This window comes from Triticum dicoccoides, chromosome 3A (genome assembly GCF_002162155.2).
Source record: "Triticum dicoccoides isolate Atlit2015 ecotype Zavitan chromosome 3A, WEW_v2.0, whole genome shotgun sequence".
Classification (NCBI taxonomy): Eukaryota; Viridiplantae; Streptophyta; class Magnoliopsida; order Poales; family Poaceae; genus Triticum; species Triticum dicoccoides.
Genome location: NC_041384.1, coordinates 204,088,768 through 204,104,121, shown reverse-complemented (window position 1 = coordinate 204,104,121; position 15,354 = coordinate 204,088,768). Strand labels below are relative to the sequence as shown.

At 47.5% G+C, this 15,354-nt stretch overlaps 1 protein-coding gene across 1 annotated transcript in view; it reads left to right on the top strand.

Annotated features, from left to right (window-relative positions):
* Positions 1–4,762: 4,762 nt before the first annotated feature.
* The window catches only part of LOC119267864 (zinc finger CCCH domain-containing protein 4-like), a 15,219-nt gene continuing 4,627 nt past the window's right edge, over positions 4,763–15,354 (top strand). The window contains exons 1-7 of the mRNA XM_037549300.1: positions 4,763–5,008; positions 12,266–12,452; positions 12,726–12,899; positions 13,007–13,154; positions 13,824–14,135; positions 14,677–14,823; positions 14,908–15,088. Of these exons, the coding sequence (XP_037405197.1) occupies positions 4,876–5,008; positions 12,266–12,452; positions 12,726–12,899; positions 13,007–13,154; positions 13,824–14,135; positions 14,677–14,823; positions 14,908–15,088 (1,282 nt within the window). The 5' untranslated portion in view covers positions 4,763–4,875. The remainder of the gene's footprint in view (positions 5,009–12,265; positions 12,453–12,725; positions 12,900–13,006; positions 13,155–13,823; positions 14,136–14,676; positions 14,824–14,907; positions 15,089–15,354) is intronic.

The window sequence follows — 15,354 nt, the reverse complement described above, 5'->3', positions numbered from 1 at the left end:
ACCACCAGATTTTCTGTTAAGCTCAATGGGGGTCTCTCTGATCTATTTTTGCCATCAAGAGGGCTTAGGCAGGGGGACCCTTTGTCTCCCTACCTCTTTCTTTTCTGTGTTGAAGGTTTTTCTGTACTCTTGAAGAAAGCTCAACAGGAAAGGAGGATTAGAGGAGTGTCATTTGGGAGCACTGCCCCCCATGTGTCTCACCTGTTATTTGCGGATGACAACATTGTTTTCTTGGAGGGATCACATGATAATTTGGAGACTCTTAGAGATATCCTTCAGTGCTATGAGTAAGCTTCTGGGCAACGGGTCAACTTACAAAAGTCATCTATCTTCTTTGGTAAAGGATGTGCTGAGAATAAAAAGGCCATGTTAAAGGGGATCATTGGTATTACATCTGAAGCACTCAGTGAGAAGTATTTGGGCCTACCAACTGTGGTGGGAAGATCAAAAGATGGTACTTTCAAGCCTGTGAGGGAGAGTGCTCGGGCAAGATCTTGGGATGGAAAGGACAAGGGCTCTCGAAAGCGGCCAAAGAAGTTCTTGCGAAGTCTGGGCTGCAAGCTACACCAACTTTCACCATGAGTTGTTTTCAACTCTCAAAGAAAATGTGTCGGAACCTGACTACGATCTCTTCTAACTTCTGGTGGGGGTCAACTCATGGTGAGAACAAAGTTCATTGGGTAGCATGGGATAAGATGTGTCTTCCAAAATGAGATGGTGGCATGGGCTTCAGGAATTTTGAGGCTTTCAACCAAGCTTTGTTAGCTAAGAAAGCATGGAGGCTTCTGCAAGAGCTTGACTCGCTCGTCACCAGGCTTCTACGAGCATGATACTATAAGGATTCCTCCATCATGCAGGCTACGTGCCCCTCAAACGGATCATACACCTTTCGGAGTATCCTTTTTTATCGTGACTTGTTGAAAGAGGGGCTGGTTTGGCGTGTTGGAGATGGGGCTGATATCTTAATTCACCACGATAACTGGATTCCTCGAAAGGGTTCCATGCGGCCACTAGGACAAATATTCATGCATGGAATCACTAGGGTGGCGGACCTGCTCTCGGAAGGTGGTGATGGCTGGGATCATGCAACTGTTGATGCAATGTTTTCTGCTGATGATGTTGAGGATATTAAGCAAATTCCGGTGGCTGGCATGGGGCTCGTGATCTCCTAGCTTGGAACTTTACAAAATCCGGGGAGTTCACCGTTTGTTCTGCCTACCATCTTGCTATGAATATACGGCGTGCGAGAGCTGGCCGACCAGGAGGTTCGTCGTCAGTACACACTCACAGGAATTGGCTGGCTTTGTGGAATACCCGTGTCTCATATAAAGTTAAAATTCATGTATGGAGACTCCTGTCTAATGGGCTGGCCACTTGGTTAGAGTTGCATCGCCGGCGCATTAAGCCGGGCGTTTTCTACGCGGCGTGTGGGAGGGAAGAGACACTGGTCCACCGCTTCCGGGGCTGTCCACACTTGAAGGTTTTTTGGCAAGAACTAGCTAAGAAAAGGAGCATTCATGCTTTGGTCCCGCATGAAGAGATTGAATCAAACCATGCACTGGGACGGTGGCTTCGGTCCTGGATAGGTGAGGCGCAGGAGGAGCAGAAAGAGATGTTTTTTCAGGGAGCTTATGATCTGTGGCTGGCTAGCAATGCTACGAGGGATGGCGTCCAGATCCAAGATGCAATTGAGGTTGCTGCGTCGGTCTCCCGCTTCATGGACGAGTGGAGTAATGCGGTGCCAAAGAAGCTTCGGTCCTCATCAGCGCCTCCTGTGGACAGTGGTGTCCGCCGGAGCAAGGATGGACCAAGGCGAATGTGGATGGAGCGGTGGGCAGGAGCTCGGGTGATGGAGGTGGCGGGGTTGTCTTTCGCGACCACGCAGGAGCCTTTCATGGTGCCCTCGCTCATCTCTTTCCTCAAGTGACAAAACCCGAAGTGGCAGAGCTTATGGCATGTCGAAAAGCCTTGCAGCTTGGGCGGGAACTTCACTTTCAGAGGCTACATGTGGAGATGGATAGCAAAGAGGTCGTGTGCATGATCAACGACGCGAAGAGAAACCTTTCGATGGTGGGCACTATTGTGGAGGACATTAAGTCACTAATGTGTTGCTGGCAGGATTGCAAGGTTACTTGGAGAAGAAGATCAGCAAATAAGGCTGCTCACACCCTAGCTAGACTAGCTGTAGGTGATGGAGTGTGTATGGTTTGGCGGTCGTCACCTCCGGATTGTATTCTAAGTGTAATCATGGACGAAGTCTCAGACTTTGCTTAAATAAAGTAGATGCTTACCCTAAAAAATCTTGTTTTTTTTCTTTGCACATGTTGAAATATTTATGTTTCCTCCCAAAAAGTTTAGGGATAAAATTTAGGTCTAAAAGTTTTTGTATTTTCCCCACATTTGGAAAAATAAAATTGGCGCTTGGGGACAAATGCTCCCTAGAGCCGAACTGATTTTTTGTAACTTGAGTGCATAATTTTAGAGTTGGGGGTACAACTACCCTTGACAAAATATGACCCCCCCCTATAAGTCCATGGATAGGACCCAATCACCCCTCATTTGTCCACCATTGCAACCACACTTTCATTTTAAAACCCCCATTTTCGTACTACTCCATGCAATGCCCATTATATCTAGGTAATCGTAATGCATGAAGCAAACTACTCTAATCCTACTCATCATCGGAGATATCAAATACCCCATTACCGAGGCCACTAGCGATGCTCCGGGGCCTCCTCCTCATCGTCCTCGTCCGTGAAGAGAAGCTTCCGCTCCACATCAGCGAGGTAGGTAAGGCGGCGGTTCTCCACCATCTTCTGCTCATACTGGACCGAGTCTAGGTTCTCGGCTATGAGTTTGCAATCGGCGACCAACGTCACGTACGAGGCATTCCCCGCTTGCTCGACCACCCCATCACACCTCCGCCCAAAATCGTCGGGCTCAACCTCCATGCCGCCTCATCCTTGTCTTCCGGCACCTCGACCTCTCACTGCGCCTGCGCCTCGTCCTTCTCTGCACGCTAATCAACATGTTTGCCTTCGTCTTGTGGTGTGCCTCAGTGGCATGACATTCCTCGACGGCACACATCTCCCACACGATCTCCGCCCGGCCCTAGGACGTTAGCATTTTGTAGCAGGATTATCTTCTCTCTGACCATGGCAGTCAGGGAGGCCCGAGCAGAAGGGGAAAGAGACTGGTGATTCGGTGGCGGCGCAGGCGCGAAGAAAAGGAGGGAAATGTGGACGACCAGGGTTTGCCCTCGCCGTTTGGTTAAATAAATAGTCGGGTTCTTGCCAGAGTGGCACCATGAATGCAGTCACCAAACCAGTGACCTCCTCCGACGGATCAAAGCTTTTTCGTGCGGGTCTCACATGTTGATCCGACGTGATGGCGTGTTCGAGAGTCCCTCTATCCACCCCACATATGGACCGGATATGAATGGTAATGTACATCCCAAACAAGGCGATCAAGGAGGCGACTAGGGATCCCTTGCGCGTCGCCGGTGACGCCGCCGGTTCCCTCTCTCTCCGTCGGCCGCTCCGGCGGCGGGAGGGAGGGGAAACCTCAGGTCTGTTCACTAGGTGGGTGTGTGGTAGGGTTAGGGTTGAGAGAGACGCTGCCGAGGCCGTTGCGGTGGTGTCGCGTCGAAATAAGTTTCTCCGGGCTCCGTTCGAGGTCAGGCGAGGCTTTTGCCTTCGTCCAGGAGCCAACGGTGTTGGGGATCACCGGATCTCGTCGAGGTCGCGAGCTATGGTGGTTGGAGGTCCATCGGCACTGGCCGTTTGGATCCTCAGATGAGCGATGGAGGCAGGGAGACGAAGACCCTTCTTCTTCCTTGTTGGTATGATTTGCTGTTGCTGTTCTTCTCCTTCCTCTGCGCTGATGCTGGTGGGAGATCCTGCTTTGTCCGGGCGGATGACCCGGCCGCGGTGCTGGACCGGTCGGATGACTCGAGTTCTCTTTCTTCCGGAAGGGACACTTTTCGCGGTACTCAAAGCCAAAGATGGCGACGACTGTTGCAGGTGTGTTGGATTGATGTACATGCCCTCTCAGTGCTGGTGTCAAGAAAGGAGGAAGCAGCGTGGCGGCAATTGTACCGTTGTCGAAGATGATGACCTGTTTGCGACTGGTTGCAGATCTTTCTGCTGCAGGGGTCTTCTCTCAAGATTCAGGGACGATAACACAGGGCTCCGGAGATCTTCTTGTGTTATGGTTGTCTTAGGGTACTCTAGGTGTTCATGGTCCTTCATGTTTGCGTTTTAGTGTGCTTGTAAGGGTCAACTACTTTGTACTGATTCGTGATATGAATGAAAAATTCTAAAAAAAACATATGAGGCTTGGTTTGCGGGTCTTGGTTAGGCGAAAAAATACCATAGGTGAATATATCTAGAGAATATGATTGAATGGCCGGCTGGACCGGACTCGTGGGCGGGAGCTGCGGAACACCTGCAACTGTTGTTTTCCGATAATCCACGATTGAATACAGGTTGTTCACCGTTCACCCAGTCAACAGAAGCTGACCCCCCCCCCCTGTCCCGCTTGACAGTGTCCTTCTCGTGCGGACTTCTCGTGCTCGCCAGCTGTGGAAAATATCGCGATGGGTCAACAGAGGTCGTGTGCAGGAGACACGACCCAGGCGTGGACCTGGTGTTGATGCACCGCGGAATCACGCGCCGCCCCCGTGCTCTCCTCGGGGCCGGTCCATGCGCCGTGCCGCTGCCTCCGGACTTGTCGTGTCTTCAAAAGGGAAACTCAACCCCCCACTACTGGTACGGAGGGCGGGCGCGAGCCTTGCAGTGCAAGAAGGGAAGGCAGCGCCGCCCGCCGCCGTCTCTCTCTCGAGGAGGAGGGGGAGACCTCCCCGCCGCCTCCGTCATGCAGGGCGTCGAGCAGGAGGACGCGCCGCGGCGGCGGCGGCCGCCGGTCGCCACGGAGGCTCTCCGCGACAGGATCGTCGAGAAGGTCAAGGAGAACCGCGTCACCCTGATCGTTGGGGACACCGGATGCGGTAACAATCGAGTCGCTTTTCCTTCGACATACGTTCCTTCCTGCCTCGATCGCTCGCATTTGGGTGATTCGATTTTTTTGGTGGCATTTGGGGTTTGGGGGAGGTTTATCCCTTTTTTTAACCGAAAACCACGGATTTTTGGCCTGGATTTCCGCAAATTCCCTTGTTTGCTTCCTGCCGCTCTGTTTGTTCATCTGCTTTTTCCGGCCTTTTTTTTTGCATCTACTGTTTAATGGGGTTTTGGGTCTATTGTGGGTGGCGGCATTGGGGGTTTGTTGGAGCAGGGGTTTCTGCCAGATTGGGAACTGCGTGTTTCAACTCTGATTGGATGGCGGCATTGGGGATCTCTGCCTTGCTTTCTCTCTTTTTAGGGGAAAGGGCAAGAGATGGACGACGGAGGAAGGGTTTTTGGGAGAGTGGTGGTTCTTGAATTTTTCTCCCGAACTTTTCTTCCTTTTACTTATTTTGATTTCTTCTGAGTTCTGACGCGAGTGTGGATCTGCCTTCTAATAACCAATCTTCTGGATTTTGCTGAAATCTGAGATGGGCTCTAGGCCCATATTGCAATTTCTGAAAAATCTCTAAGGGCCCATGTGGGTTATATGGCACTAGGTGTGTGGGAAGTTTAGTCCCACCTTGGAAGTGGAAGGAGAGTTGGAGTGGTTTATAAGGGACTCTCTCCCTCATGCTATTGGATCTTGAGAAGAGATGAGGCCCTCGCGCACTCCTCCTCCTCCGCTCGCCTCGCCTCGTCACGACGCGCCGCGCCGCGCCGCGCCGCGGGTTGCGGGATTGAGCCGAGCCGAGCTCACTCCTATGCGCTTCTTTTTGCCGGTCAGGAACGGAGAGTCTTTGACAGGTGGGGCCACGATCTGAGACGTCGGATCGTGGGCTACCGACTTGGACGTGGGTTCAGCCCATGTCTCTCCACGCGCGGCCGCACATATATATGTGGGGCGCTGCCAACCCTAGCCGTCACGAAACAGAACGCATCTCCGCCTCCACGCCCACGTCGTTCCACTGCTGCTGCTGCCGCCGGCGACTCTGTCCCGTTCACCGCGTACACGGTTGACGGGAGAGCAGGCCTCCGAAACCACGCCTCTCCGGATCCTGTACGGGGAGAGGGGCGATTAGGTTTTTGGGTAGCGACTACGCGACTGCTCGCTTCTGTTCATCTACGTCCGCATCACCTTCATCATCACCATGTCGACCGACACCGACCGTGCCGCCGCTGAGAAAGCCGAGGCCGACAAGAAGGCCGCCGAGGATGCCGCGGCTGCTGTCACTGCCACCGCCACCGCGTGGCCGATTGGAGGGTATACATCGCTTATCCCTCTCGTGTTTCTTTCTGTTGTAGCAGTACTAGCGGTATGCGTAGATTTCTCTACTATATGCGTAGTACATGCTCTGTTAGATCATAATCAGTATGTTATCAATGCTGTCCCTGTCATGCTCATGATTTATTCATGGATTAATTTAATCGAAAAACTGCCTATTTACTCAACAATCCAAAAACCTAATTTCTGTAGGAGTTTTTCGAATTCTGGTTTTGCTGCTGCACTGAAACCGTCCCCGTTTACGGGGACGTACTTTAAGCGTTGGCAGACTAAAACCACCTTATGGCTCACGGCCATGAACGTGTTCTGGGTCGCCGGTGTGACTCCTACAGGAACGATTGCTCCTGAACAGGAGAAGGCGTTTAAGGAGGCCACCGTGGTGTTCCTCGGGGCAGTTCTGAGCGTGATTGGAGATAAGCTGGTTGATGCATATTTACATATGCGGTCTGCCAAGGACTTGTGGGAGGCGCTCGAATCTAAGTTCGGGGCTGCCGATGCAGGGAGCGAGATGTATATTATAGAGCAGTTCCACGATTACAAGATGGTTGAAAACCGTCCTGTATTGGAGCAGGCTCATGAGATAATATGCATTGTTAAGGAGCTTGAGCTTCTTAAGTGCGAGTTACCGGGCAAATTTGTCGCGGGCTGCATAATCGCTAAGCTCCCCAATTCCTGGAGGAACTTTGCCACCACTCTGAAACATCAGAGGCGTGAATTCTCTGTGGAGGATGTCATTGGCCATCTGAGTGTTGAGCAGAACTCAAGGGCAAAGGACTCGCACGGAAAAGGGGTCGAAGGAACTTCTGTGGCCAATATGGTGCATCAGAAGAACTCCAATTCCCACAAGCCCAGGGGAAAGAACGGTGTCCAACAGACTGCTGACTTTAAGAAGAAGGGTAAGAAGACCTTCAAGAAGAACAAGAAGGATGAGGGCTGCTTTACTTGTGGTTCGGCTGAACATTGGGCCAACAAGTGCCCAAACAAGTTTAAGAAGTCAGGACAGGACTCCAAGTCTGTCAACATGATTGTGAGCAACAATGAGAATGGTGCATCTGGGTACGGTAATTTATTTACTGTTTTCTCAGTGTTTCAGCCTACCGATTGGTGGGTGGATACAGGTGCAGGTGTTCATGTGTGTGCTGACATTTCATTGTTCTCTTCTTACCAGGTCACAGGCCACGGGTCCGTATTGATGGGGAATGGCGCGAGTGCTTCTGTTCATGGTGTTGGCACGGTCGATCTGAAGTTTACTTCGGGAAGGATCGTGCAGCTGAAGAACGTGCAGCATGTCCCCGCCATCAAGAAGAACCTCGTTAGTGGCTCCCTTCTATGTAGAGAAGGGTTTAAGTTGGTTTTCGAGTCTAATAAATTAGTTGTTACAAAATATGGACTCTTTGTTGGAAAAGGTTATGAGAGCGGAGGGATGTTCCGCCTTTCCCTCGCAGATTTTTGTAATAAAGTCGTGAACCATATTCATTCGAATGTTAATGAATCTGAAGTTTGGCATTCACGTCTTTGTCACATTAGTTTTGGTGTTATGACGCGGCTAGCCAAGTTGGATTTAATCCTGAGTTTCACTTTAGCCAAAGGTTCTAAGTGCCTTTCATGTGTGCAAGCTAAGCAACCTCGCAAGCCTCATAAGGCCGCGGAGGAGAGACACCTGGCACCATTAGAACTCATACATTCTGATCTTTGTGAGATGAATGGTGTGTTGACTAAAGGTGGAAAGAGATACTTCATGACATTGATAGATGATTCCACTAGATATTGCTATGTGTATCTGTTAAATACTAAAGATGAGGCTCTACACTACTTTAAAATCTATAAGGCAGAAGTTGAAAATCAACTTGAAAAGAAAATTAAACGAGTCCGGTCAGATCGTGGTGGAGAGTACTTCTCGAGTGAGTTTGATTCCTTCTGTGCGGAACACGGCATTATTCATGAGAGGACGCCTCCCTATTCACCCCAGTCAAACGGGGTTGCCGAGCGGAAAAACCGTACTCTAACTGATTCGGTTAACGCCATGTTAGATACATCGGGTTTATCCAAGGCATGGTGGGGGGAGGCTATATTGACGGCATGTCATGTCCTGAATAAAGTTCCGACAAAGGATAGTGAGATCACTCCCTATGAGAAATGGGCAAAGAGAAGGACGACACTCTCGTACTTGCGCACTTGGGGCTGTTTGGCGAAAGTCAACGTGCCGATCCCCAAAAAGCGTAAGCTTGGACATAAGACCGTGGACTGCATTAATTTGGGCTACGCTAAGAACAGCGTTGGCTATAGATTTCTAGTAGTGAAATCTGAGGTACCTGACCAGAAGATCGGTACAATTATGGAGTCTAAGGATGCTACATTCTTTGAGGATATTTTTCCTATGAGAGATATGCAAAGCACTTCTAGACAGGAATCTGAGGAGACTCCTGAACCTGCCATCGCTATGGAATATTATGAACAAACACATGATGAAAATCCCGAGGAGGATGACGAGGAAACCCTTGGTAGGGGCAAGAGACAAAGGACTGCAAAGACCTTTGGTGATGATTTCTTCGTGTACCTCGTGGATGATACTCCCACTTCTATTTCAGAAGCGTATGCCTCTCCAGAAGCTGACTACTGGAAGGATGCGGTCCGTAGCGAGATGGATTCCATCATGGCTAACGGGACATGGGAGATCACTGACTGTCCCTATGGTTGCAAACCACTGGGATGTAAGTGGGTGTTCAAAAAGAAGCTTAGGCCCGATGGTACGATTGAAAAGTACAAGGCTAGGCTTGTGGCCAAGGGCTATGACCAGCAAGAAGAGGAAGATTTCTTTGATACTTATTCACCTGTGGCTAGACTGACCACCATTCGAGTATTACTCTCGTTGGCGGCCTCACACGGTCTTCTCGTCCATCAGATGGATGTTAAGACGGCTTTTCTAAATGGAGAGCTAAAGGAGGAAATCTACATGCAACAGCCTGATGGCTTTGTGATAGATGGTCAGGAAAGAAAGGTGTGTAGGTTGATAAAATCTTTATATGGCCTGAAACAAGCACCTAAGCAATGGCATGATAAGTTTAATACAACTCTGACATCTGTTGGTTTCGTTGTTAATGAGGCTGATAAATGTGTATACTATCGCCATGGTGGGGGCGAAGGAGTTATACTGTGCTTGTATGTTGATGACATACTGATATTCGGAACCAACCTCAAAGTCATTGAGGAGGTTAAGTCCTTTCTGTCTCAGAACTTTGAGATGAAGGATCTTGGTGTGGCTGATGTTATCTTGAATATCAAGCTACTGAGAGATAATGAGGGTGGGATCACACTTCTGCAATCCCATTATGTTGAGAAGGTGTTGAGTCGCTTTGGATATTCGGACTGCACACCATCTCAAACACCATATGATCCTAGCGTGTTGATTCGAAAGTCCAAAGGCATGGCTAAAGATCAATTGAGATACTCTCAAATCATTGGTTCACTGATGTACCTAGCGAGCGCAACGAGGCCTGACATCGCGTTTGCTGTGAGCAAACTGAGCCGGTTTGTTTCCAAACCGGGTGATGTACATTGGCATGCTGTAGAAAGAGTTATGCGCTATTTGAAAGGTACTATGAACTATGGACTTCACTATACCGGATACCCGTCGGTACTTGAAGGGTATAGTGATGCGAATTGGATCTCTGATGCTGATGAGATGAAGGCCACAACTGGGTATATGTTTACTCTTGGAGGTGGCGCTGTTTCCTGGAAGTCTTGCAAGCAAACGATCTTAACGAGATCGACAATGGAAGCAGAATTAACGGCATTAGACACATCTGGTGTTGAAGCGAGATGGCTTCGAGATCTTTTGATGGACTTGCCATTGGTTGATAAACCGGTTCCGGCTATCCTTATGAACTGTGACAATCAGACTGTCATCACCAAGGTGAAGAGTTCAAAGGACAACATGAAGTCCACCAAACACATAAGAATGAGATTAAAAGCTGTCAGAAAATTAAGAAACTCCGGAGTGATAGCGTTGGACTATGTCCATACGGCTAAGAATCTGGCAGATCCCTTTACGAAAGGGCTATCACGTGTAGTGATAGATAGTGCATCGAGGGAGATGGGTATGAGACCCACATGAGTTACCATGGTGGTAACCCAACCTATGTGATCGGAGATCCCGTGAAGTAGGACCTGGGGAAACGAGCCAGTGGTGAACTGAGGAGAGTAACTTTACTAACCCACTCCGTTGGAGATGCAATACTCTCGGAAACTGTACGGAAGGATGACTATTGTCTTAATGTGTTCCAAGGCTTATATGTATAAGCAAGATGCTATCCTACAGAGCGATCTTTGGAGGAACACACCTATGTGAGCCCGACTGCTAGTCACAGTCTATGAGATTGGGGTGATCTCTAGTAAACTCATGAATAGGCCAGGAGTGTGACTTATATGCTCCACCCGAGGGGTCAGCCTTCGGCAGCCCAGTACTAGTAAGACATGTGGTGAAACTTCTTTACGCCAAACTGACAATTCAAGGCATAGTCCATTGTTCAGTTGTGAAGGAATGTAGCTACTTGCTCTAGGTGAAGCTCAACCTTAACAGGTCTTCACTGAAACACTAGTATATCAAAACAGTGTTTGGAACAGAGGACACTATGGGCCTTCGAGATCTGGTGGGGGATTGCTGAAATCTGAGATGGGCTCTAGGCCCATATTGCAATTTCTGAAAAATCTCTAAGGGCCCATGTGGGTTATATGGCACTAGGTGTGTGGGAAGTTTAGTCCCACCTTGGAAGTGGAAGGAGAGTTGGAGTGGTTTATAAGGGACTCTCTCCCTCATGCTATTGGAGCTTGAGAAGAGATGAGGCCCTCGCGCACTCCTCCTCCTCCGCTCGCCTCGCCACGCCACGCCTCGTCACGACGCGCCGCGGGTTGCGGGATTGAGCCGAGCCGAGCTCACTCCTATGCGCTTCTTTTTGCCGGTCAGGAACGGAGAGTCTTTGACAGGTGGGGCCACGATCTGAGACGTCGGATCGTGGGCTACCGACTTGGACGTGGGTTCAGCCCATGTCTCTCCACGCGCGGCCGCACATATATATGTGGGGCGCTGCCAACCCTAGCCGTCACGAAACAGAACGCATCTCCGCCTCCACGCCCACGTCGTTCCTCTGCTGCTGCTGCCGCCGGCGACTCCGTCCCGTTCACCGCGTACACGGTTGACGGGAGAGCAGGCCTCCGAAACCACGCCTCTCCGGATCCTGTACGGGGAGAGGGGCGATTAGGTTTTTGGGTAGCGACTACGCGACTGCTCGCTTCTGTTCATCTACGTCTGCATCACCTTCATCATCACCATGTCGACCGACACCGACCGTGCCGCCGCTGAGAAAGCCGAGGCCGACAAGAAGGCCGCCGAGGATGCCGCGGCTGCTGTCACTGCCACCGCCACCGCGTGGCCGATTGGAGGGTATACATCGCTTATCCCTCTCGTGTTTCTTTCTGTTGTAGCAGTACTAGCGGTATGCGTAGATTTCTCTACTATATGCGTAGTACATGCTCTGTTAGATCATAATCAGTATGTTATCAATGCTGTCCCTGTCATGCTCATGATTTATTCATGGATTAATTTAATCGAAAAACTGCCTATTTACTCAACAGATTTGGGGTTTTACTAAAAAAAGGCTCGCAATTTAGATCTGTTATATTCATCGCTACCTTTTCGGAGACTCTTCTTTTCTGAATTTCCTTGCATTTTTATGTAACAGCTTTTGTTTGGTTTTAGGCTTTTCTGAATGCACGCATGCTCATCCGACATACAATGGAGGAATGATGTAGAAATCATACTTCTGTATGATTGGACTATGTTACTCGCATACATTATCCTGCTTTAGGATGTTAACTTTATTTTTAGTCACACTAATGGATTTAACCCGTTAAATTGCTGTAGGAAAGAGCTCCATGGTTCCCCAGTTCCTCCTAGAAGGAAATTTGGAACCAATTATGTGCACACAGCCAAGGAGGTTTGCTGTAGTAGCTATTGCTCAAATGGTGGCTGAATCTCGCAACTGTCAGGTTGGAGAAGAGGTTGGATATCATATTGGTCACTCCAATGTGTCAAATCTCAATTCAAAAAGGTAATTTCTCACTGAATTCGCGAGCCAATGGCTCCTTAGTCCCTGATATTAGGCAGATGAATGAATCGTTATATTCATTTTCTTCTTCATTCTGCATTCTCCATGGGCATTACTGCGCAGGATATCCACATTGAGTGTATTTTCAGTGCTTGCCTACTTAACTCCTTCCAGTATATGTAGCATTATATTTAATTGATGTATCTTGCACACCTGAACCTCATGATTTTCTCACCAGTTCGTTGATTTTGTGATATATCATTTGTGTTATATCAGGTCAAAAATTGTTTTCAAAACAGCTGGTGTTGTACTGGAGCAAATGCGTGATAAGGGCCTTGCTGCATTGAAATATAAGGTTATTATTCTTGATGAAATACATGAAAGGTCTGTCGAATCTGATCTTGTACTTGCTTGTGTTAAGCAGTTCATGATGAAAAAAAATGACTTAAGGTAAGAACTCTGATAACATGCATTGGCACATTTCATTTCTGTCCACCTTACAAAATTATCTTACTTCCTTCTTATTGCTAAGATATGTCATGTCACTCTTGACGTAGGTTGGTTTTAATGTCTGCTACTGCTGATATCACAAGATACAAGGAATACTTTAGAGATCTTGGAAGGGGTGAAAGGGTTGAAGTGATTGCCATTCCAACCAGTCCTCGTACGCGCATTTTTCAGAGAGAAGTCCTATACCTTGAGCAGGTATGTATTGTAGCTGACTTCAGCGTTTAACTGGGCTCTCAATGTTTGGCTTACTAATATGCCATGAAATGTCGATATTATCTTACCTAAATTTCTTCTGGAAGTTTAATAATGTACCTTCTAGTATCTACAGTGCCTTGTTACTGAAGATGCTGCAGTTTGTTTCCTATTTGCTCTTGTCTTATACTCCCCTTCTAGTATCTAGAACTAGATACATCCCCTTTTATTCATTTTGATGACAAGTATTTCCGGACGGAGGGGGTATTTAGGAATGGAGGGAGTATATGTATGTACATTGGATTTTACAAAAGGAGTATTATTTAACGAATGTAGCATTGCATCATTCTCATTAATGAATTATGTTACAATTGTGAGTTATTTAATTAGATTGGGTTCATTTAACTATTATTAGAATTTGGGTTAAATCCTTACCCCCTCCCCTCCATTGAAGACCCCCTGTCTGACATGCAGGCCACCTTGTGTCTGACATGTTAATCTATGCCCTAGTGGCTTAAGGGTTTGATCTCTTTGTAAGGGCGTAAGAGCTTTCGCCTTGAAATTGTCACCTTCCATTGTCTAGTTTGTGATTTGCCTTATTTGATACGATCAGTACTTTACATGGATCTCTTCTAGTCTGTTATTTACTGTTGTCACCTGATGCAATGTCAGATTGCTGATATTCTCAAGATGAATTCTGAATCACTTTCAACAAAGTATTGCTCTGGGGAGGATGCTGACGCTGATGCTGGTCTAAACTCGGATGTGTATCAACTTATCCACGAGTTACTGTTGCACATACACCGAAGTGATCCAGACCTTGAAAATAGCATTTTGGTTTTCCTTCCTACATACTATGCATTGGAGCAGCAGTGGATCCGTCTGTCATCTGTTAGATCAGTTTCCAAGGTGCACATTCTTCATCGCAGCATTGACACTGATGAAGCACTTCAAACTATGAAGGTCTCAAAGTCTTGCCGAAAGGTATTCGTTGTTTTATTGCAATTACCTTGGTTCAGTTAAACATTTTTTACCTGTTAAGATAATCTCGCAAGTTATGTGGTGCCAGTAGTGGGACATGGTGACAAAATTGAAATATTATGCAGATGGTGTACTTGTGGAGTTGTTTCCTATATATATCACTATCATTATTTGCTTATTCTTAATTTTATTCATCTTGTAACATGATGACTTTGATTGGCTGTGTCCGTTCACAGTATATGTGGCCCACCGAAGTGCCCCCTGCCAGAAAAAGTTCTGTGTTTCCACGTCTGAAAACAAATGAGTTCAGCTTATTTTTCTCTCCACCACTCCCCTTGCACGTTTTAGTGACCAGGGCACAATTCCAACTTATCGGTATAGCTGTAGGCCTGGGATTTGATCCTTGGCCCTAGTAACCATAAATGTTGCAATTAAACAATAATGTGTAGGTAAAACTTAGCATGGATGTATGCATGCTTACATGATTGGAACAATTTCATCTTGTCAACCGATTTCTCTGAGTCGTTTGTACTTCACATTGCAGGTTATACTGGCGACAAACATTGCCGAATCATCTGTCACTATTCCTGGAGTGGCTTATGTTATTGATTCCTGTAGATCATTGCAAGTCTATTGGGATCCAATCAGGAAAACAGACTCAGCTGGGCTTGTATGGGCTTCCAAGTCTCAGGTTAATCTCACAAATATACTGGTGTTATCCATTTTAAAAACTTATTTTAACCCTGACGCTTACAACTACTTTAACCTCTTCTAGGCTGAGCAGCGGAAAGGCAGAACAGGCCGAACCTGTGATGGTCAAATTTATCGCTTGGTAACTGGACCATTTTACAACAGTTTAGATGATCATGAACATCCTGCCATTTTAAGGTTATCGTTAAGAGAGCAAGTGCTCATGGTTTGCTGTGCAGAGTCAAGAGCTATGAATGATCCTAATGGTATTTGTTTTACTGAAATTCAACTAATACTGGTTGATGTTTCTTCTCACATGACCAGTTTCTGTTATATAAATATTTATATATTTGGTTGTCCACATGTTAGTCACTGCACCATCTGTCCTTAAGTGCCTATTTTTTTACACTTTGCACAGCCTTAAGTTTGACCATTTAATTCCATAACACTATTCTGTTAACTTATAGAAAAATCACCAAATTCTTCTATGTATATTAGCGATCCAAGGTTTAAAAGTTCTGACTACATGCAT